The sequence below is a fragment of the Podarcis muralis genome, chromosome 7 (genome assembly GCF_964188315.1).
Source record: "Podarcis muralis chromosome 7, rPodMur119.hap1.1, whole genome shotgun sequence".
NCBI lineage: Eukaryota > Metazoa > Chordata > Lepidosauria > Squamata > Lacertidae > Podarcis > Podarcis muralis.
The window spans coordinates 84039651-84061717 of NC_135661.1; the positions used below are offsets into that span (position 1 = coordinate 84039651).

General features: G+C 49.8%; 1 protein-coding gene across 1 annotated transcript in view; it reads left to right on the forward strand.

Moving 5' to 3' along the window:
• Positions 1–22067, forward strand: part of PRKD2 (protein kinase D2) — a 54976-nt gene that overhangs the window by 20770 nt on the left and 12139 nt on the right. The window contains exons 2-9 of the mRNA XM_028742146.2: positions 1131–1269; positions 6859–6990; positions 11249–11403; positions 13298–13499; positions 13942–14022; positions 14829–14976; positions 17016–17133; positions 20589–20666. Of these exons, the coding sequence (XP_028597979.2) occupies positions 1131–1269; positions 6859–6990; positions 11249–11403; positions 13298–13499; positions 13942–14022; positions 14829–14976; positions 17016–17133; positions 20589–20666 (1053 nt within the window). The remainder of the gene's footprint in view (positions 1–1130; positions 1270–6858; positions 6991–11248; positions 11404–13297; positions 13500–13941; positions 14023–14828; positions 14977–17015; positions 17134–20588; positions 20667–22067) is intronic.

The window sequence follows — 22067 nt, forward strand, 5'->3', positions numbered from 1 at the left end:
CACCGCTCCCACCCCTCCTCCCTGAAACCTTCAAAGTCCCTTTTTGCTCACCTGGCGCCCTCCAGATGTTTGGGACTACAATTCCCAGCAGGCTCGGGCTGGTGGGAGTTATAGTCCAAAGCATTTGGAAGGTGCACCAGGCCAGGAAAGCATGCTTTGTAAATTCTCCTTCTTTTGATATACAGTGGTACCTCAGGTTACACACGCTTCAGGTTAAATACGCTTGAGGTTACAGACTCCGCTAACCCAGAAATAGGGCTTCAGGTTAAGAACTTTGCTTCAGGATGAGAACAGAAATCGTGCGGCAGCGGGAGGCCCCATTAGCTAAAGTGATGCTTCAGGTTAAGAACAGTTTCAGGTTAAGAACGGACCTCTGGAATGAATTAAGTACTTAACCTGAGGTACCACTGTATACTGATACACACACACACACCTTAGGGCAGTTCACAAGATGAAAATACAGGCATACCTCGGGTTTAAGTAGCTTCGGGATAAGTATTTTCGGGTTGCACGCTGCAGTGACCCAGAAGTAACAGAGCGCATTACTTCCGGGTTTTGCTGCTCGCGCATGTGCAGATGGTCAAAATGGCGTCACGTGCATGCGCGGAAGTGGCGACCCGCGCACGCGCAGATGTGGGTTGCGTTCGCTTCTGGGTGCGAACAGCGCTCCGGAACGGATCCCGTTCGCATCCAGAGGTACCACTGTAGAGGATAAAAACACAAAATACCGTATTTTTTGCTCCATAAGACTCACTTTCTCCCTCCTAAAAAGTAAGGGGAAACGTGTGTGCGTCTTATGGAGCGAATGCAGGCTGCGCAGCTATCCCAGAAGCCAGAACAGCAAGAGGGATTGCTGCTTTCACTGCACAGCGATCCCTCTTGCTGTTCTGGCTTCTGAGATTCAGAATATTTTTTTTCTTGTTTTCCTCCTCCAAAAACTAGGTGCGTCTTGTGGTCTGGTGCGTCTTATAGAGCGAAAAATACGGGTAAATAGTTAGAGCAAAAACAAAGAGTGCCATGGCAACCTCTGCAACACAGTGGGAACTTTTTGCGTGCCAACCTTATGCCCACTCTGATCCCATGTTGTTTTCCCTGGCTCTCCCTATCCACCTCTGTCTCTTCCTTTGCAGTTCCCCGAGTGCGGATTCTACTGCCTCTACGACAAGATTCTGCTCTTCAAACACGACCCGTCCTCGGCCAACATCCTGCAGCTGGTCCGAGCTGCCAGCGACATCCAGGAAGGCGACCTGGTGGAGGTGGTGCTCTCAGGTGAGCTGGCTTAGCGGAATCGTGAACTGGCTCGGCTGCGGGTCCCATGCAGTGGCGGGTTGGGCTAGATGACCTTTGGGGGTCTCCCTTCCCAATTCTATGATTCGAAGGGAATGTGCATTTACTCCTTGTTTACTCCCCACAACAACCCTGGGAAGTAGGCTAGGCTGAGAGGCAGCGGCCGGCCCCCCAAGGCTGCCCAGTTTTCATCCCCAAAAAGTTTTTGATTTGAGTTTCTACAGAAATTAGGCTGCATGTTGTATTTTAATCTTGTTTTTAAGTTGTATTTGAATCAATTGTTTTTATACCTGGTGTTCACCGCCTTGAGCCCTTTCTTGGCTGGGGAAGGCAAGGTGATAATAATAATAATAATAATAATAATAATAATAATAATAATAATAATAATAATAATTTTTTATTTATACCCCGCTTTTCCCAGCCAAGACCGGGCTCAGGGCGGCTAACAACCAATAATAAAAATAAGTTGATTAAAATACAATTTAAAAGATTAAGATACAATATTAAAACAATTAGGGAGCAATCTCATCATAGGAGGAAAAAGGAAAAAGAAAGAGAGGGAGGGAGGGAATCAAATTGGCTCCAAGCCAAAGGCCTGGCGGAACAACTCTGTCTTACAGGCCCTGCGGAAAGAGATCAGATCCTGCAGGGCCCTGGTCTCATGAGACAGAGCGTTCCACCAGGCTGGGGCCAGTGTTGAAAAGGCCCTGGCTCTGGTTGAAGCTAATCTTACTTCCTTAGGCCCGGGACCACTAGGGTGTTGCTGTTTATGGACCTTAAGGTCCTCCGTGGGGCATACCGGGAGAGGCGGTCCTGTAGGTATGAGGGTCCTAGGCCATGAAGGGCTTTAAAGGTCAAAACCAGCACCTTAAATCTGACCCTGTACTCCACCGGGAGCCAGTGCAGCTGGAAAAGCACTGGGTGAATATGCTCCCATGGCAAAGACCCCGTGAGGAGCCTCGCTGCAGCATTCTGCACCCGCTGGAGTTTCTGGGACAGCTTCAAGGGCAGCCCCGCGTAGAGCGAATTACAGTAGTCAAGCCTGGAGATGACCGTTGCGTGGATCACTGTGGCCAGGTCGGGGCGGGAAAGATAAGGGACCAACTGCTTGATGCGGCGAAGGTGGAAAAATGTCGCCTTGGCTGTTGTTGTAACCTGCGCCTCTGTGGAAAGGGAGGCGTCAAGGATTACATCCAAACTCTAATTAGTTAGCTTCATGGCGGGATTTGAACCCTGGTCTCTGCCAAGTCCTGGTCCAGTGCTCCAACCGTTTCACCACCCTGGTTCCTTAGCAAAGGCTGGCACAGTCCTCTCTGTCTCTCTGTATTTTTCTCTCTCCTGGCCTAGATCTCTTGCTTGCTTCTGGAGGCAGGTGATGTTTTTGAATCCGACGCCCAGGCAACGGAGCAGGATGTGGGTTTTGGGTACAGACAACCCCTTTCCTCCGCTTGGGGGAAGGGCGGTAGAAGGTGCTTCCTGGCGGATGTCCTCTTGCACCCGAGGGACCTGGGGCACTTCCTGCGTACCTGGGTGGGGCTAGGGAAGCCCCCTAAAAACAGCTGCTTCTTCCTGGGGCGAAAAGGGTGGCCACAAGGGTCAAAATCAGAGGAGCCCAGGGGCATAGCTGTCAACTTACAGATTTGAAAATAAGGAACCAGCAGCCTTGAAAATAAGGGACCAGCAGCCAAAATAAGGGATTTTAGTCGACCAGTTAAAAGGGACCAGATAGTTTTGGAGAGCAGTGCCAGTTTTTAGCCCTTCGTTCCCAGAGGTTACTGCTCAAGACACCAGCTGATGAAACACTGCAATTAAATAACTACAAGCAGCAACGACTTTTTGCGCAAAACGAAGTCCAAGCTACGAAGATGCTGCTGCAGTTCTGTATCTTTTCTCTTGTGCTCCATCTGCAGCGCTCAGTTTCATCAGGCGGGGCGGGAGGAAGGGGGGGGGGAATAGCGCCTGAAGTAAACCCGCAGATCAGACCATCTATGCTAGTCTACCACTACAAATCTATGGGAGAAGCGCTTGCGGTCCTTCCTCCGCTTTCCCCCTCTATGCTTAGCCCTTGGCACACCTGCTCGCGCCTCCTCCTCCTCTCTCTGAACTGCTTTCTCTATGGTTGCCCTCGCTCTCCTCTCAAGGCTCCTCAACAATTCATAGACCATGCCAGGCTGCCCATCTCATCTGGTTCCTTCGGCAGCACAGCCGCAGTACGGCCTAGCGGGAGCGGGCACGGGCAGAGGGGAGGCCCCAGGCAGAGACGCTCAGTTCGGCGGCCGCAAGGAGGATGGTGGTGGAAGGGCCCGAGGCTCCCGCCAGTCCCGGCGGGGAGGGGTTCCCGGGGGCCAAGGCTGGTGAGAGGAGGCCGGAGGGGGGCGGGCCAGGCAGCCAAGCAACACAGTTGGAGCCTCCCTCCTCCCTGGCCGGCAGGGAGGGAGGGAGAGGAGCTGCTTCCTTTGAAACCCAGGAAATTTAAGGGACATCCATCAATAAGGGACAGCAGCGGGACATGGCGCTGGGGTAAGGGACTGTCCCTCCAAATAAGGGACGCTTGACAGCTATGCCCAGGGTGGGTTAGCCTCCAGCTGCTCCCTCACTTCCACTTCACAACAACCCTGCGAGGCAAGCCAGGCTTGAAACATGGCGACTAGGACAAGGTCTCCCAGAGGCCACTCATTTCTAAACTATTTCAGCTGGGGCATGTGGACGGGCTCCTAAACAGGGACAGGCAAGAGAGTCTCTGAGAGAGTACAGAGTGCCTTGTTTCCCTGTCCGCTTTTAAATGTCCGGCCTGGCAGCCCTTGATAAAATGATTTGCAGCAGCCTCGTGAGATACCAGGTTAGACTGGGAGTGGAGTTCAGTCAGTGGCACCCAGCTAGCCTCGTTCCTGGAGGCAGGATTTGAATCCGGGTCTCCCAGGACAGATGATTTAACGCAATGCCCGTCAGATAACCTGCACTATTCCAGCCTCTCAATCTAGAATCTCCACTTCCTCAAGGGTGCTTAAATCACCCCCTGTGCCTGTTTTCATGCAACGGTAAGTCCTAAAGAAGCCTTTGCCAGATGTGTTGGACTACAATTCCCATCAGCCATAGCCGCTGCAACCGATGGTCAGGGATGATGGGAGTTGTAGTCCAAAAAAATCTAGAGGGCACCAGGCTGCTGACCTAAACAAACCACATTCAGCTGAGAACAAAACATTGGCACTTTTGTAGACTCTTATCTTCTCTTTATGTGGCAGATTATCAGAAGAGTCATAGCTCAGCGTTACAGCATCTGCCTTGTGTGCAAAAGCTTTTTCTACCCTGAGGGCCAGATCCCCTCCTGGGGAAGCTCCTGGGGGCCAAATGTCAGGTGGGCGGGGCCTGGGACAAAAGTGGGCGGAGCAATTGATGTGACTCCTCCCTTTGCCTCATTCCAAAGCCCTTGCAAAGGGCCAGGCAGGGGTGGTCTGGAGAATGTTATGGAGGTCCGGCAATGATATTGGGAGGGCTTTATTTCCCCCCTCCCTGCTTTGAAATTTCCTAGTTCCACTGTGCTCCGTTAATCCTTGAAACTGAATTGCTGCTCCCTTTTTTAAAAACCCCTCTCTCCTTCTGAACATGGCAAGAATTAGGGCAGATAAAAGAAGGGGCTTATTCACACATGAACTACGGAACTCCTTCCTGCAGGAGGCTCTGATGGACACCAGCTAAGATGGCTTTAGAAGATAAATTCATAGCTATCAACTTTCAGATTTGAAAATAAGGGATCAGCAGCCTTACCTGTCCCGGGGACAGTCTACGGGATATCTAACAATCCGGGATAGCAGCGAGAAGCAGCGGGAAACGGCACAGAAATAAGGGAATTTCCAGCAAAAAAAGGGAAGGTTGACAGCTATGGAGAAGAATTTGTGGCTACATGCCATGGATCATGGGACCCGGGGGGCGCTGTGGGTTAAACCACAGAGCCTAGGACTTGCCGATCAGAAGGTCGGTGGTTCGAATCCCCACCACGGGGTGAGCTCCCGTTGCTCGGTCCCTGCTCCTGCCCACCTAGCAGTTCAAAAGCACGTCAAAGTGCAAGTAGATAAATAGGTACTGCTCCGGCGGGAAGGTAAACGGTGTTTCTGTGCACTGCTCTGGTTTTCCAGAAGCGGCTTAGTCATGCTGGCCACATGACCCGGAAGCTGTACGCCGGCTCCCTCGGCCAATAAAGCGAGATGAGCGCCGCAACCCCAGAGTCAGTCACGACTGGAACTAATAGTCAGGGGTCCCTTTACCTTTACCTATACTGCGTTTAAAACCAGAATTGCATTTGGGTAGAAACTGTTTCTCAGGCGGCTAGTCCTAGTCTTTATAACCCTGTACCTTCTTCCAGAAGGCAGAAGCTGAAAGAGATCATTTCTGGGGTGCGCACTATCCTGCGCTATCTCTGCAGCTTTCTTATGGCCCCTGGAAGCGTAGATTTGATCCAAGGTGGGAAGAGTGCACCCAATTATTCTCCGCAGTTTTTACAGCCCTGGACAGCATTGTTTTTTCCCTGACCGTGCAGCTCCCAAACCACACACACAGACCATAAGTTAATACACTTTCCACAGTACAATGGTAAAATGTGATCAACAGGTCCTTTGAGAGATTGTTTTTCCGGAGGATTCTCAGAAAATATAACCTCTTCTGTGCTCTCTTCATCAGGTCTTTACTGTTTTCTCCCCAGGTTAGGTCATCTCTCAACTCCATTCCCAGAAATCGAAACACGAGACCTGTTCCACGCACTTCCCCTCAATAATAAGTGGCTGAATATTCAATTTACATTTCCTAAAGTCCACAATAATCTCTTTTGTTTTCTTTAAGTGAAGGAGTAAGTTGTTTTTCCTGCACCACTCCCCCAACTGCTCAACTTCCTTCCTATAGGCCGCCTCCCCCTCTCCAGCCGTGATTAAACCAACCACCGTTGTATCATCTGCGAACTTAATGATCTTATTACTGGGGTATTTGAGGGCACAGTCAGCTGTATAGAGCGTATATAAAAGCGGGCTCAACTCGCACCCCTGCAGCGTCCCCGTATTCGTGATGAGATCTGCAGAGACCTGGGAACCCAACCTGACCCTTTGGGAACGGTTTTGATAGAAAATCTAATATCCACCTGCACAAACACGGTGGAAGTCCCAGGTCTAATAATTTAGGCACCAATCTATGCGGAAGAATAGTATTAAATGCAGTACTCTAGTACAGTGGTACCTCAGGTTACGTACGCTTCAGGTTACATACGCTTCAGGTTACATACGCTTCAGGTTACAGACTCCGCTAACTCAGAAATAGTGCTTCAGGTTAAGAACTTTGCTTCAGGATGAGAACAGAAATCGGGCTCTGGCGGCGTGGCAGCAGCAGGAGGCCCCATTAGCTAAAGTGGAGCTTCAGGTTAAGAACAGTTTCAGGTTAAGAACGGATCTCCGGAACGAATTAAGTACTTAACCTGAGGTACCACTGTACTCTCATCCTGCTCTGTGTGGGCCAGGATACCGGACTGGATGGGCCAGGGGCCTGATCCTGCTTATTCTAAGCGCCTTCCTTCTTCTCCTCCTCTCCTAGCTTCCGCCACTTTTGAGGACTTCCGGATCCGACCACACGCCCTCAACGTGCACTCCTATCGCGCGCCGGCTTTCTGCGACCACTGCGGCGAAATGCTGTTCGGATTGGTACGCCAGGGTCTCAAGTGTGATGGTAAGGCTCCCTCTTTGATTTGATTTTTTTTTTTGCGGGAAGGTGGAGGGTTTTTGGTTTGCCAAGACCTGGCTTGGCATTTCCTCCCAAGGCATAAAGACTGATTTGGATCAATTGCTCATTTTGTCCCTGAAGACCTCTCCCCTGGGGGTGGGGAACATCTGTGCCCTCTCCAGATGTTGCTGGACTCCAGTTCCCATCAGGCTCAGGCTCAGCCAGTTTGGCCTATGCTCAATGGTGATGTCATGGGCATTGCCAAGAGGGGGCAGGAGGGACAGCTGCCCCCCATAGATCAAGCAAAACAATAGAAATACGTACCGTATTTTTCGCCCTATAAGACGCACATTTCTCCTCCTGAAAAGTAAGGGGAAATGTGTGTGCGTCTTATGGAGCGAATGAAGGTGGGAGGCTCTGCTCAGAGTTCCCTTTAAAGAGCCGCGTGGAGCGTGTGGGCGGCTCTTGGGGGCTTTTCCCCGAGGAGGGAGAAGGGCAGCTCACTAGTCTCTTCTCCTCCTCGAGGAAAAGCCCCAAAGAGCCGCACACATGCTCCACGCGGCTTGTGAAAGGGAGTGCTGAGCAGAGCCTGGGATGCATACAGGCTCTGCTCAGCGCTTCCTTTAAAGAATATTCTTTTCCTTGCATTTTCCCCTCTAAAAACTAGGTGCGTCTTATGGTCAGGTGCATCTTATGGAGTGAAAAATACGGTAACTAACGGACCAATCATCTCGGTTTTGCCCCCCCCCAACAAAAATCCTGGCTATGTCCTTGGATGATGGGATTTGGAGTCACGGGCTCCCTCAAGAGTAATACACGTGCTGTTTTCTATTTTTTATTTCACTGCAAGAAAACTCTGCATTAAATTGTGGAAACTGAGCCACAGTTTGCTTACTTACCTCACAAAATATCTGCTTTTTTACCTCGCATATTCTACTCTGCTTTTGCTAGCTGTTAGAGAGGAAGGCGAGGCAAGACTTTTCCCTCAATGGCCGGGAGCCTTCTCTTATTTGGGTGCCCTGTCAGACGCCCAGCGATTTTCTTGCCGACACATTTTCAAGGGTATCATGAGGTCTAGAAACATCCTTTTTTTTAGGGAAAAAAAAAGGACAGCTGAGAATCTCTGCTACCCAAAGAAAAGGAAATAAAATATTTGGTACCTGTAGAAAAATGTTATATCGGGGAGAAGAGGACGGGGGACACCCTCTCCTTGAAACATTAGGTTTGCTTTGCCCCCTGTTAAGTGTGCCCCCTCCTGCCATCCCTAGTGGCGCAGTCCGGACGCAGCCTGGCCACTTCGCCTGCTGTTTGAGAGCAGCGGCCCGGAGCGTTCCAGTCTCCCACGCAGGGGCCGCTGCCCTTGGGCTCTTGCTGTTGACCTCCAAAGCCACGTGAGCCTTTGAGCCACATGCTCTCGCTCTGCACCTGCCCCCGGGCCCTGGCAGGACACGAAGCATCGGGCTTTTAGGCCATTACGGTGCTTAATGCTTAATCGAAGGCGGAAAACCTCGCCCTCCGCTCCCACCAGCCCCTTCCACTGCTCGCTTCCCACGCGGTTTGCAAAGCGTTTGGGAACGCAGGGAGATGCCTTTATACTGAGTCACCTACTTCAGTATTTCCTACGCTGGCTGGCAGCAGCTCCCCAGGGATTTCACGCAGGGGGGTTCTCTTCCAGGCCTGCCTCTCTGGGGATCAAACCTGCAACATCCTCTTTGCAAAGGACCAGGTGCACAGCCTGTGAGTCATTTTGGACTCAGCTGTCCATGGAGGCACAGGTCAAATCTGTGTCCAGGGCAGCTGTTTATCAGCTGCATCTGGTACGCAGGCTGAGACCCTACCTGCCCGCAGACTGTCTCGCCAGAATGGTGCATGCTCTAGTTATCTCCCGTACTGCAGTGTGCTCCACGTGGGGCTACCTTTGAAGGTGACCCGGAAACTACAACTAATCCAGAATGCGGCAGCTAGACTGGTGACTGGGAGTGGCCGCCGGGACCACATAACACCAGTCCTGAGAGATCTGCATTGGCTCCCAGGACGTTTCCGAGCACAATTCAAAGTGTTGGTGTTGACATTTAAATCCCTAAACGGCCTCAGTCCTGTATACCTGAAGGAGCGTCTCCACCCCCATCGTTCTGCCCGGACACTGAGGTCCAGCACTGAGGGCACCCTCCCTCCCCCCAGATGTCAAAGAGAAAAATAACTACCAGACTTTTAGAAGACATCTGAAGGCAGCCCTGTTCAGGGAAGATTTAATGTTTGATGTATTACAGTATTTTAATATTTTTTTTGGAAGCCGCCCAGAGTGGCTGGGGAAGCCCAGCCAGATGGGCGGGGTATAAATAATAAATTATTATTATTATTATTATTATTATTATTATTATTAAGCAGATACTGGTGCCCCGAGCCTTTTCCCGCATCCGAACAGTATCTGGCTCAGTATTCCCTACACTGACTGCCAGCAACTCTCTGGGGTTTTCAGGAGCCCGCCCCAGCCCTGCAGGTGCCAGGGTTGGAACCAAGGGCCGCTGCCAGTCAGTGTAGGGAATAGGGAGCTACATAGCCCCCAATTCCTCTTCTCTCGGTTATCAGAATAACTAAATGGTTGGTGTTTGTACCCCGTGGATCTGACTGGGGTTGCTCCAGCCACTCTGGGCAGCTTCCAGCATAATACAGTGGTGCCCCGCAAGACGAATGCCTCGCAAGACGAAAAACCCGCTAGACGAAAGGGTTTTCCGTTTTTCGATGCGCTTCGCAAGACGATTTTCCCTATGGGCTTGCTTCGCAAGACGTTTCCGTCTTGCGAGTCTTGCGATTTTTTTCGCCCCCCCCTTTTTCTAAGCCGCTAAGCCGCTAATAGCCTTTTAGCCGCTAAGCCTTTAATAGCCGCTAAGCCGCTAAACTGCTAATAGCGCTAAGCCGCTAATAGGGTTGCTTCGCAAGACGAAAAAACCGCTAGACGAAGAGACTCGCGGAATGGATTATTTTCGTCTTGCGAAGCACCACTGTATAAAAACACAACAAGGCTTCAAACATTAACAACAGATTACGCTAGTAGGATTGCAAGAAGTTTTGTAAGGAGGACTATGTGAAATATTGCAGAGAAATGTATGAAGAGAACTATTAGTGAAGGACTATTAAAAATAATAGTGAAATTAATGAAATGCAGATTAGGGGATAAAGATTGAAAAATCTTCAGATGTGGTTGAGGGAAGTCCAAAACACTGAATAAGATGAGAAAATACGTTGTATTTATTTATTTTTTCGGAAATTTCATGTAAAAATTAATAAAAATACATTTTTAAAAAAAGACTTCAAACATTAAAAACCTCCCTACACAGGGTGACCTTCTAAAATTTGTATAGTTATTTATCCCCTTGACATCTGGTGGGAGGGCGTTCCACAGGGCGGGGGCCACCACCGAGAAGGCCCTCTGCCTGGTTCCCTGTAACCTCACCTCACAAGGAGGCAACTGCCAGAAGGCCCTCGGCGCTGGACCTCAGTGTCCGGGCAGAACGATGGGGGTGGAGACGCTCCTTCAGGTCTACTGGGCTCAGGCCGTTTAGGACTTTAAAGGTCAGCACCAACATTTTGAATTGTGCTCAGAAACATACTGCAAGACAATGTAGGTCTTTCAAGACCGGTGTTATGTGGTCTCGGCGGCCGCTCCCAGTCACCAGTCTAGCTTCCACATTCTGGATTGGTTGTAGTTTCTGAGTCACCTTCAAAGGTGACCCCACGTAGAGCGCATTGCAGTAATCCAAGCAGGAGTATAAAACTATACTCGGGTTAAGTAATTAATTCGTTCCGGAGGTCTGTTCTTAACCTGAAACTGTTCTTAACCTGAAGCACACTTTAGCTAATGGGGCCTCCTGCTGCCGCAGGAGCACGATTTCTGTTCTCATCCTGAAGCAAAGTTCTTAACCCGAGGTACTATTTCTGGGTTAGCAGAGTCTGTAACCTGAAGCGTATGTAACCTGAAGCGTATATAACCCGAGGTACCACTGTACATAAAATTTCAATTATATCAGCATTTAATTGTTCTTTAATGATTGTCCCTGCATCCCATGTTTCTAGCTGTTCTTATTTATTTTATCTGTAAGCCACCTTGAGTCCCTTGTCAGGGAAAAAGGCAGGGTGTAAACAAATACATAATAAAAAGAATAATTGATGATAATGGGCTTAAGGCGGCTTCCTCTCTCCTGTGCTGTTTCTGCTGCCAACCTCGTGACCCTGCCGTTTTTGACGTTCCTAATCTTCCTCCCAGGTTGCGGGCTGAACTACCACAAGCGCTGTGCCTTCAGCATCCCCAACAACTGCAGCGGAGCCCGGAAGCGCCGCCTCTCCTCCACCTCCTTGGCCAACTCTCAGTCCCTGCGCCTCTCCATCACGGACTCCTTGCCCTCCAGCTCTGAAGATCTGGTGAGTGCACATGCGCCCCCTGCTGGCTGGGAGTGGGTCTGCTCTGCCCGCCTCCCCACCTGGTTCTGGGGCGAACTTGTCTTGGCATCCCTCTGCCTCCATAGCTGTCAACCGTCCCTTATTTGGCGGGAAAGTCCCTTATCCCAGCGCCGTGTCCCGCTGCTGTCCCTTATTGATGATGTCCCTTAAATTTCCCGGGTTTCAAAGGAAGCAGCTCCTCTCCCTCCCTCCCTGCCGGTCAGGGAGGAGGGAGGCTCCAACTGTGTTGCTTGGATGCGTTGCTCACCCAATAAGAACGACTGGGGGGTGGAGCTTGCATGCCTTGTGCCGATCAAATCGGCCGCGTTGCCTGGGGACTCGCCTTTGCTCAGCGCTTCCCAGCGGAGAGGTGATTGTGGTTTTCCTTGCTGCATCCCCTTTGCCGGGTTGCTACGCTGTGGGAACCACCGCTTGAAGCTTCGTTTGGCTTCTGGCTGGGCTTTCTGCCTTTGGCTCGGAGGGGCTCAGAAGTCGAACATACCTGTGCTCTGAAAATCCCTTATTTTGGCTGCTGATCCCTTATTTCTGAGGCTGCTGGTCCCTTATTTTCAAATCTGTAAGTTGACAGCTATGTCTGCCTCGAGAGACAATGGAGTGCACCTCCAGGGTGAAGACGTGATTTGCTTTAAACTGCGTTTTAAATTGTACAGGGAAGTTTTTATTGTTTTATGTCATGTTGTGTTTTAATTTGCTGGAAGCAACCCAGAGTGACTGGGGTAACCAGTCAGATGGGCAGAAAATAAATAAATAAACAATCAAATAAATATTATTACAGTGGTACCTTGGGACACAGGTGGCACTGTGGGTTAAACCACAGAGCCTAGGACTTGCCGATCAGAAGGTCGGCGGTTTGAATCCCCACGATGGGGTGAGCTCCCATTGCTCGGTCCCTGCTCCTGCCAACCTAGCAGTTCGAAAGCACGTCAAAGTGCAAGTAGATAAATAGGTACCGCTCCGCCGGGAAGGTAAACGGTGTTTCTGTGCGCTGCTCTGGTTCGCCAGAAGCGGCTTAGTCCTGCTGGCCACATGACCCGGAAGCTGTGCGCCGGCTCCCTCGGCCAATAAAGCGAGATGAGCGCCGCAACCCCAGAGTTGGTCACAACTGGACCTAATGGTCAGGGGTCCCTTTACCTTTACCTTGGTTTACTAACTTAATCCATTCCGGAAGTCCGTTCTTAAACCAAAGCGTTCTTAAACCAGGGTGTGCTTTCCCATAGCAGCGGGGGACTCAATTTACAGATGCAACACACTCAATGTGTTCTGCTTCCAAGGCAAAGTTCACAAACCAAAACACCTACTTCTGGGTTTGCAGCGTTCTTAATCCAAGTTGTTCATAAACTAAGCTATTTTAAACCAAGGTACCACTGTACTATGACGACGACTTGAAACAACATTAAAAACAGTTTAAAGCAAAGCACAGTCCTGGCTGTGGTGCGATGGATCAGTGCGAGTGGTTATTTAATCAGAAGGTTGGTGGTTCGAGCCCACCCAAGGATGGCATTGCAGGGGGTTGGAATAGATGACTTTTGGGGGTCCCTTCCCTGAATTGTACAGGCTTTTTTCTCCTCTCCTTCACCCCACGCCACTGCTGCTTACTTGCTTAAAACAGAAGCGTGGAGCTACTTCAAAGAGCGCTTTTGCAAAGGGCTTTAACCTCCATGCTCATCAGCTGATGAGTGGAGATTAAATCTTGCCTTGGCTGCACAATCCTATTCCCTACTGAGAACAGGGCACTCAGTGAATCGGGTGGGTCCCAAACATAATGCCTCAGGGGAGAGATGGTGTTTTTCTATGCCCTGGGGCTTTGCTCACAGCTGATCCTTCTCCCTCCGGCTCCCCTTTCACCTCCTCACAGACCCGGAGCCTGATAGAGACCTTCCCCCGCCGGCTGACTTCCTCCACCTACATCGGCCGCCCCATTGAGCTAGACAAGCTCTTCCTCTCCAAGGTCAAAGTGCCCCACACCTTCCTCATCCACTCCTACACCCGGCCCACCGTCTGCCAGTACTGCAAGAAGCTCCTCAAAGGCCTCTTCCGCCAGGGCCTCCAATGCAAAGGTGAGGAGGGGGGGATGGGACGCCAAGGGAGGGCTCTGGGCCTCCCATCTGCCTTGTGTTGGAGATCTTCAGCTGTGGTTCTTCAGGACTTGTTGGACTGCAGCAATAAAACTTCCAGCATGTTTGCAAAGCTAAGCAGGGTCCGGTATTTTTCCAAATTGGGTGGGAGACTGCACCTTGATATTCCTGCATTCTTCTTTGACTACAACTCCCACCATCCCCAGCCAGCTTTGCCCCATGTTCAGGGATTATGGGAGTTGTAGTCCAGTAACACCAAGGCAGGACATTTGCATTTCCTTTATTCCAAGTCTGGCCATTGGTCCATTTAGACCAGTATCCTTTGCTCTGCTTGGTAGAGGCTTAGTTGTAGGTTCCAGTTGAAACTTTTTAACCTGCTGCTGATCTTCCACCCCGCCTTGCCTCCTGCCCCAACTTCTTCCAGATTGCAAGTTCAACTGCCACAAACGTTGCGCCACTCGGGTGCCTAATGACTGCCTGGGGGAGACGCTGTTTAATGGCGGAGGTGAGTGACGGCCGCTGTTCTCGTTGCGTGGAGGTGGCTGGAGGGGAGGGACCTGGTTTTAACTCTTGAGATGGGTGTGATTTAGCTTAGGACCCACCATTTCAACGTGTGTAGATCATCTGGGTAAGGCTTCTGTTTGAGCCTCCAGAAGCTGAAACAGAAAGGTTGGGTTGGCTCAAAGCTCTTTGCAAAAGTACTCTTTGAAGAAGTTCTTTGTAGCCAAGGAGGCAAAGAGACGAGAAGGAAACCCTGAATTGTACAAGCTTCTTTCTCCTCTCCTTCACCTCGCGCCACTGCTGCTTACTTGCTTAAAGCAGAAGCGTGGAGCTACTTCAAAGAGCGCTTTTGCAAAGGGCTTTAACCTCCATGCTCATCAGCTGATGAGTGGGGATTAAATCTTGCCTTGGTTGCACAATCCTGTTCCCCACTGAAAACAGGATTGTAATTAATGAATGAATTAATTATAGTAACAACCATCGTGTCTTCTCGCCCATCATCTGTCATCATCAGTGATGCCGGCTGATTGACAGGTGGGTGTGCCTTGAGGGGGAATAGCCTTGTGGGCCAAATTGAACTCCCAGGCATGGCAAGATTGGCCCAACGGCCGGGTGCTCCCTACCCCTGGTCTACCCTGGCTGGCAACAGCTCTTTAGAGTGTCAGTCTGGAGTTTCTCCCAGCCCTACCTGGAATTGAACCCGGAACCTTCTGCACGCAAAGCCAGATGCGCTACTAGTGAGCTACGGCCTTGCCCCAACGATTGGAGAAGTCTTGGATATATTTTATTCCTCTCCTATGACCCTCCCAGATGTGCAGATGGAAGAAGCCAGCGACCTCAGTGAGGCCGACAAGAACTCGCTCATGGATGAATCGGACGACTCTGGGATCATCCCCGGCTCCCATTCAGAGAACGAGATGAGGATGGGCGAGGACTCTGACGACAGCAAGTCCCGGGGGTGAGGAAGGGCCAGCCCTGAAGCCACAGCTTCGTTTTCTTTCCTTAGGTCCTGTATGGGGTTTCCCTTCACGGCTGGATCCAACCTTTCACTCCCCTTACAGGAGCTGCAATGTTTGTTAACGTTCCGTTGCTACTGATCTGGCAATGAAAATGAATGGCTTTCATGGTCTAGATTTCTTCACTAGGCTGTAAGGCAAAGATAACTCGCATCCTCTCTCGAAAAGGTTTCGCGGTTTCCCCATCCACCTCTCCCATGATTTCATTACACTTTCCTTTTTTTCCTTCAAAAGGAAAATTTTTCTAGCACAACCTCTGTCCTCTACCAGTGTTAAGACTACAATTCCCATAAGAACAGGCTGGGGGTGATGGGAATTGTAGTCTTAAACCTTTGGCATGGCAATTTCTGCCCTGGCGTTCCCAAGAATCCCATTTTTTCTAGTATTTTATTTGTTCATGTCGTGTTATAAAAATAGCTATTGAGGCTCGGTCCTAGAGTCCCCCTTTTCCTCTACGCTCATGCTGCCGGTGGCACCAGAGGGCTGTGTTGACTTAAGACTCGGAGACCTGGGTTTGAATCCCTCACATAGCCGCCAAACTCACTAGGTGACTGTGAAGCTGTCACCAATTCTCAGCTTAACACTACCTTACAGGGTTGTGGGGAAGATAAACTGTGGTGGGGCAAATCTCACACATGCCACCCAAACCAAGGGAAGCTCAACAGGGTGACTGTGGGCTTGTCACCATTTCCTAGGCTAGCCTACCTCACAGGTTTGTTAGGAAGACAACATTGATCATTTGGTCAGGGAGAAGACCAAGAATAAAACATAAGGTCTTAATAGATACTAAAGAAAGGGGAGGCGCTTTGGTCTCCCCGACTTAAAATTATACTATGAGGCTGCTTGTTTCTCATGGATGAGGGACTGGTTCCTTTTAAGCAATACGGATGTACTAGATATAGAAGGGCATGACATCCGATACGGGTGGCATGCGTACTTAAATTATGATAAATATACAGTGGTGCCTCGCAAGACGAAAAGAATCCGTTCCGCGAGTCTCTTTGTCTTGCGGTTTTTTCGTCTTGCGAAGCAAGCCCATTAGCGGCTTAGCGGATTAGCGCTATTAGCGGGCTTAGCGGATCAGCTGATAAGGGGCTTAGTGATCAGCTGTTAAGCGGCTTAGCGGCTTAGCGGATCAGTTGTTAAGCGGCTTAGCGGATTAGCTGATAAGCGGCTTAGCGTCTTGGGAAAAAGGGGGGGGGAGGAAAAAAACCCTGCAGGAACTCGCAAGACATTTTCATCTTGCGAAGCAAGCCCATAGGAAATTTGTTTTGCGAAGCACCTCCAAAACAGAAAACCCTTTCGTCTAGCGGGTTTTCCGTCTTGCGAGGCATTCGTCTTGCGGGGCACCACTGTAGAGTACATAAGAGTTGGAAATTATATTATAATATGCCCTGTAATGTAATATGATAATGTATACATATGTGACATAAGAACGTTAATTAAAAGGGAAAAAAAGAAGAAGACAAATTGGGGCTGGGGGAAAATTCACGGTGTGAAGGGCAGGATAAAAAATTTGAGGAACAGTCATTATCTCCCGATCCTCACCTGCCGCTTTCATGGCATAGCTTTAGGCTCCAGGCAAAAATGTTTCTCTTCATCCAGGCGTGTTTATTATCTTGTATTTTTATGTTGCGGGCCTCCTTGAGGTTTACGGATGAAGGGCGGTAAACAAATTCAAGTTTTTAAAAAAGTTCTATTGCCTTTTAACTGTGGGTGGGAGAGAGAAGTTGCTGTTTTGCTTTTGCTTGTATTTTTGTTTTATTGTGTTTTCATTTTGCATTTTTGCCTTGTGAACTGCCCTGTGGTCTTCAGACGAAAGGCAGAATACGAGTTCAATAAATAGTTGTTTAAAATATCCCGAGGGGCTTCCCATGAGCACACGCACCCAGTTTTAGTTGCATCTGTTGTGGCTCTCTTCCCCCTCCCAGCACTTTCAGACCCACCAAATTTAAAGCGCACCTCCTGCCTCTTCTTCCAGATCCATGGGCTACATCCCCCTGATGCGAGTGGTCCAGTCGGTGCGGCAAACGACCCGCAAGTCCAGCACGGCTTTGAAGGAAGGCTGGGTGGTTCACTTCAGCAACAAGGACACCCTGGTGAGTTGGAGGTGTGGGGAGAGTGGGGCGAGACTGGGGTGGGTGGGCATTGAGGCTGGGCCTCTGGAACAAACCCCAGCCTCTGAGTACTGCACGGAAATAATAATAATAATAATAATAATAATAATAATAATAATAATAATAATAATTTATTTATTTATATCCCGCCCTCCCCAGCCGAAGCTGGGCTCAGGGCGGCTAACAACAATAAAATAATACAACATTCTAAAATCATTTCATTATAAAATTAATGCAAATCAAATTGATGGCAACCATTGGGCTAGAGTTCTGTGAAGATTGCCGAAGGAGGGAGTCAGGCTGTGCCCTAGCCAAAGGCTTGGTGGAACAGCTCTGTCTTGCAGGCCCTGCGGAAAGATGTCAAGTCCTGCAGGGCCCTAGTCTCTTGTGACACAGCGTTCCACCAGATCGGGGCCACAGCCGAAAAAGCCCTGGCTCTGGTCAAGGCCAGCCTAACCTCCCTGTGGCCCAGGACCTCCAAGATGTTTTTGCTTGAAGACCGTAAGGTCCTCCGTGGGACATACCAGGAGAGGCGGTCCCGTAGGTACGAGGCTCCTAGGCCATATAGGGCTTTAAAGGTTAAAACCAGCCCCTTAAACCTGACCCTGTACTCCACTGGGAGCCGGTGCAGCTGGTATAGCACCGGGTGAACGTGATCCCGTGGCAAGGACCCCGTAAGGAGTCTCACCGCGGCATTCTGCACCCGCTGGAGTTTCTGGGTCAGTCTCAAGGGCAGCCCCACGTAGAGCGAGTTACAGTAATCCAGTCTGGAGGTGACCGTCGCGTGGATCACAGTGGCTAGGTCAGGGCGAGAGAGGTAAGGGCATTGGATTGATTTTATTTCATAGCACCATCAGTCATACGCTTGCTTATGCTTATCCTCGCTCCTCCAGCAAAATGCAGGTTTTGTAAGCTCCTTGGGGCATGGGCCTTTCTATTATTCAGAGCTCTCTTGCTCTCTCTCTCTCTCTCGCTTGCTGCTTCTAGCGATGGAGCGATGCAAGCAAGAAGAGTTGGCGCCTTCCTTTCTTGCCTATTGCTCTGATCTTGATTATTATTATTTTTTTATTAATAATATTTATTACTTTTACAAGCTCTGATCTTGATTATTGTTTGTTATTTATTTCTTGCCCCCCACCTTCATCCGAAAAAGATCCCTGAGTGGCTTACACAGAGTCAACCAAGATAAATCCCCACCTGCAGGCTTACAATCTTTAAAAAAAAAAAAAAGACACGGCACGCAAGGAAAAAGGGACAGGGAGGGAAGAGGAAGATCAAAATCGAGACTCGGGTACCGATTTCTAAGCAGCTGTTCCTATAATCACCAGTTGGCATAGTTCAGGGTAAGAAGGAGACTGATGGAGCTGAGCTAAGATAAAAGATAAAACTTTATTCACATTAGCCAATGGCCATGCAACAGTAAAACATTACAGTATACGCAGAAAAGGAAGTTTGATATAAGAGCACAATTTAAAGGCCTGAATCAGCCGTCAATTAGTGGCCCTTAATTCTGATTGCCCCTGCTATGAACCTAGCAACCTTTGCTGTTATCTGCTCATTTTGATCTGATAGAAGGACATTGTGGCAGTGGTTGAGCGCCCTGGGATGGTTAGGACGAGTGGGGCGATGATCTCGTTCCTCAGGTCTTTGTAGAGAGCGCAAGACAGGAGGACGTGTGCCGCTGTTTCGGTGCTACCGTCTCCACAGGGGCAAAGGCGTTTCTCAGGCGGGATCTTTTGGAATCAACCCTCAAGTACCACAGATGGCAAAACATCCAGTCTTGCAAGTGTAAAAGCACGTCTGTATTTTGGGATAATAAGTTTGTGCAGATATGGGGCCAGAGAATCAAAATGGAAAGGTGGAAAATGAACATACCAAGGGCATAATTTCCTTATAGTGGCCGAGTTGTTCTGATGCTCGATATCTTTCAGACGTTGACCAATTAGACTGTTTGCTTTAGTAGGGCCCATAGTGAGTAGGTGTTGTGGGGATAGGCCACAAGAGTGAAGTTTTTGATAGACGGTTTTAAGCCAGGCACTTGTATGGGAGTCTTGAAGTACTAGGGATAGCTGAGCTTTTGGACGAGCCGATGAAGTGAGCCCTGCTGTATAACCCACATTTCCTCTTGGATGCTCTAGGGGGCAGTACCTAGAATTTTATTAAAATGCAATGCAATGAAACCTAAAATAAAACAGCAGGCATCCTAAAATGGCCGCCTAGCAGCACAGAAGCCAATTATTTCATGGAACTTTGAAGTGTCAGGCATAGCCCTATTGGCTTTAGCCCAAACGTAGCAGAGTTTTCCTGCACAGCGAGGAAGCTAGTTGCGGCGGTAATGACTAGTCAGCTAGACTCAGAATAACTATTTACAGGATTTACTAAAAAAGAAAAAATAAAACCAGCAGAGTTTCTGCATACAAAACAAAGCAAAATAAATCCTTCCTTTCTCTCTCTCTCTCTTAACCATACACAGCACTTCTACTCCTAACACACCTCACACCAAACTGTGCTAGCATTCCTAGATAACAGAGTTGAGTGCTGGTCGTTAACCAATCAGAGTAAGTAGTTTCTAGGTCAAGCAGACCTGGGCTTTCTGCCAAGAGTAAATTGACACTGCCTTGAGTTAATTGTGCGAAGCCAGAATCTGCAAGTTTCCCACGAGAACCAATTAACAGAAACTGAACATTATTCACCTCCGTAGACCTGCGAGGGAAAAGACAACATTCCATCTTGACGTCACAGATCTGTGAACATGGTGGGGGACAACTGTGTCTCGAATGGGAGGGACTCCTACGTCCGGGGTGCCACCTCAGAGAAGGCCCTGCTCCGTGCTGTTCCACAGCAGACCTTAGGTGCTGATGGAGCTGCAAACAGAGCCCCTCCTGCAGCTCTTAGCATGTTGGGCGGCAGATAACCAGATGGCGCATGTCAATGTATGGAATTAATGCTCTGCGTGTGAAAGTATGCGTGTGAAAGTCTTGCATTGGGCCCTCAAGGTGCTTTTAAGGCCTCCTTCAACCCCTGGAAGGGACACGGGTGGCGCTGTGGGTTAAACCACAGAGCCTAGGACTTGCCGATCAGAAGGTCGGCGGTTCGAATCCCTGCGACGGGGTGAGCTCCCGTTCGGTCCCTGCTCCTGCCCACCTAGCAGTTCAAAAGCACTTCAAAGTGCAAGTAGATAAATAGGTACCACTCTGGCGGGAAGGTAAACGGTGTTTCTGTGAGCTGCTCTGGTTTTCCAGAAGCGGCTTAGTCATGTTGGCCACATGACCCGGAAGCTGTACGCCGGCTCCCTCGGCCAATAAAGCGAGATGAGCCCCGCAACCCCAGAGTCGGCCACGACTGGACCTTATGGTCAGGGGTCCCTTTACCTTTTACAACACCTGGAATGCCATGACCTGTAAAAACACTCCTTTTCTCTCTTCCCCATTCTGCAGCGGAAACGCCATTACTGGCGACTGGACAGCAAATGCCTCACTCTCTTCCAAAACAACACCAGCAGTCGCTACTACAAGGTAAATCGGCCATCCCCTAATATTCAGGGTCCCCAGTGTGGATGAGGATGGGGAAGCTGGAGTGGGGGGTGGGATTTATGGGCAGCAACTGCCCTCTTGCAAATATTTTCTGAAGCTGAGCCAAATGTCCTAAGGGGAAGAAAGAACTCTGCCTGCAAGGAAGGCTCCGGGGTGGGGGGCAAAGGTTTGATTGATCCACAGCTGTGGGGCTCTTGGGAGTTATAGTTCCAAACATCTGGAGGGCACCAGGTTGGCAAAGGCTCCCCACCTCTTCTTTGCTCCTCCTTTGCGGTCCGAGACGATAGTGCAGTTGAAAGTTCAGAAATGCAGAGTCCCTGCATGATAGGCTCACAGCCGTGCCTCTTCTAAGATTATGTGATAATCTTATAATTATGCAATTATGGTTAGGGAGGCATTGCAGCGATCGATGCAGCTCTCCCAAGCTGCGTCTTTCAACCAGATCTGCTATTTTCTGTGCATTTACATGGGCAGACGATTAGGAGTGCTCCAATGTCTTCTTTTGGAGTGGCTTGAGTTGTGTTTTCCATTGCACATAGAATCATAGAATGAAGAGTTGGAAAGGGACCACGAGGGTCATCTAGACCAACCCCCTGCAACGCAGGTGGTTTTTTTGCCCAATGTGGGGCTCAAACCCATGACTCTCAGATTAAGAGTCTCAGATCAAGAGTCTACTGACTGAGCTATCCCAGAGCCACATAACAGAACGTGCACCGTTCTCCTGAAACCGGAGCACCTTGTGCTTTCATTGCTCCTAAATGCTTAGCTTTGGAGCCCACCGTGGCTAAAAACCTCCCCTTTCACGCTCTAGGGGTGCTCGAGACAGGGACCCCACAGCAGAAATAGTTGTGGGTCTTTGTCCCCCTCCTCTGTGACCCCGGACCATGACACCATTGGCCCTAGATCGCAGCCAAGATGGCATCCCCTGCCGCTGACCAACAGATGCGCTGGAGTGAAAGCAGGAGACTTTGCCCTTGCTCTGGCTTGGCTTAATGACTACATCACTTAGCGCAGCCTTTCTCCACCTGTGGGTCCCCAGGTGTTGCTGAACTACAACTCCCATCACCCCTGGCTAGCAAGGCCAGAGCTCAGGGATGATGGGAGTTGTAGTCCAACAGCACCTGGGGACCCACAGGTTGAGAACCGCTGACTTAGCATCAGATGGGATGCGTGGTGTTCTCATGAAATCAGCTTAGGGCGAGGAAACCGTGAAAGAAGATTGCAGTATTTGGGACTTCCTAGTTTAGAGAAGAGGGACGTGGGTGGCGCTGTGGGTTAAACCACAGAGCCTAGGACTTGCCGATCAGAAGGTCGGCGGTTCGAATCCCCATGACAGAGTGAGCTCCCGTTGCTCGGTCCCTGCTCCTGCCCACCTAGCAGTTC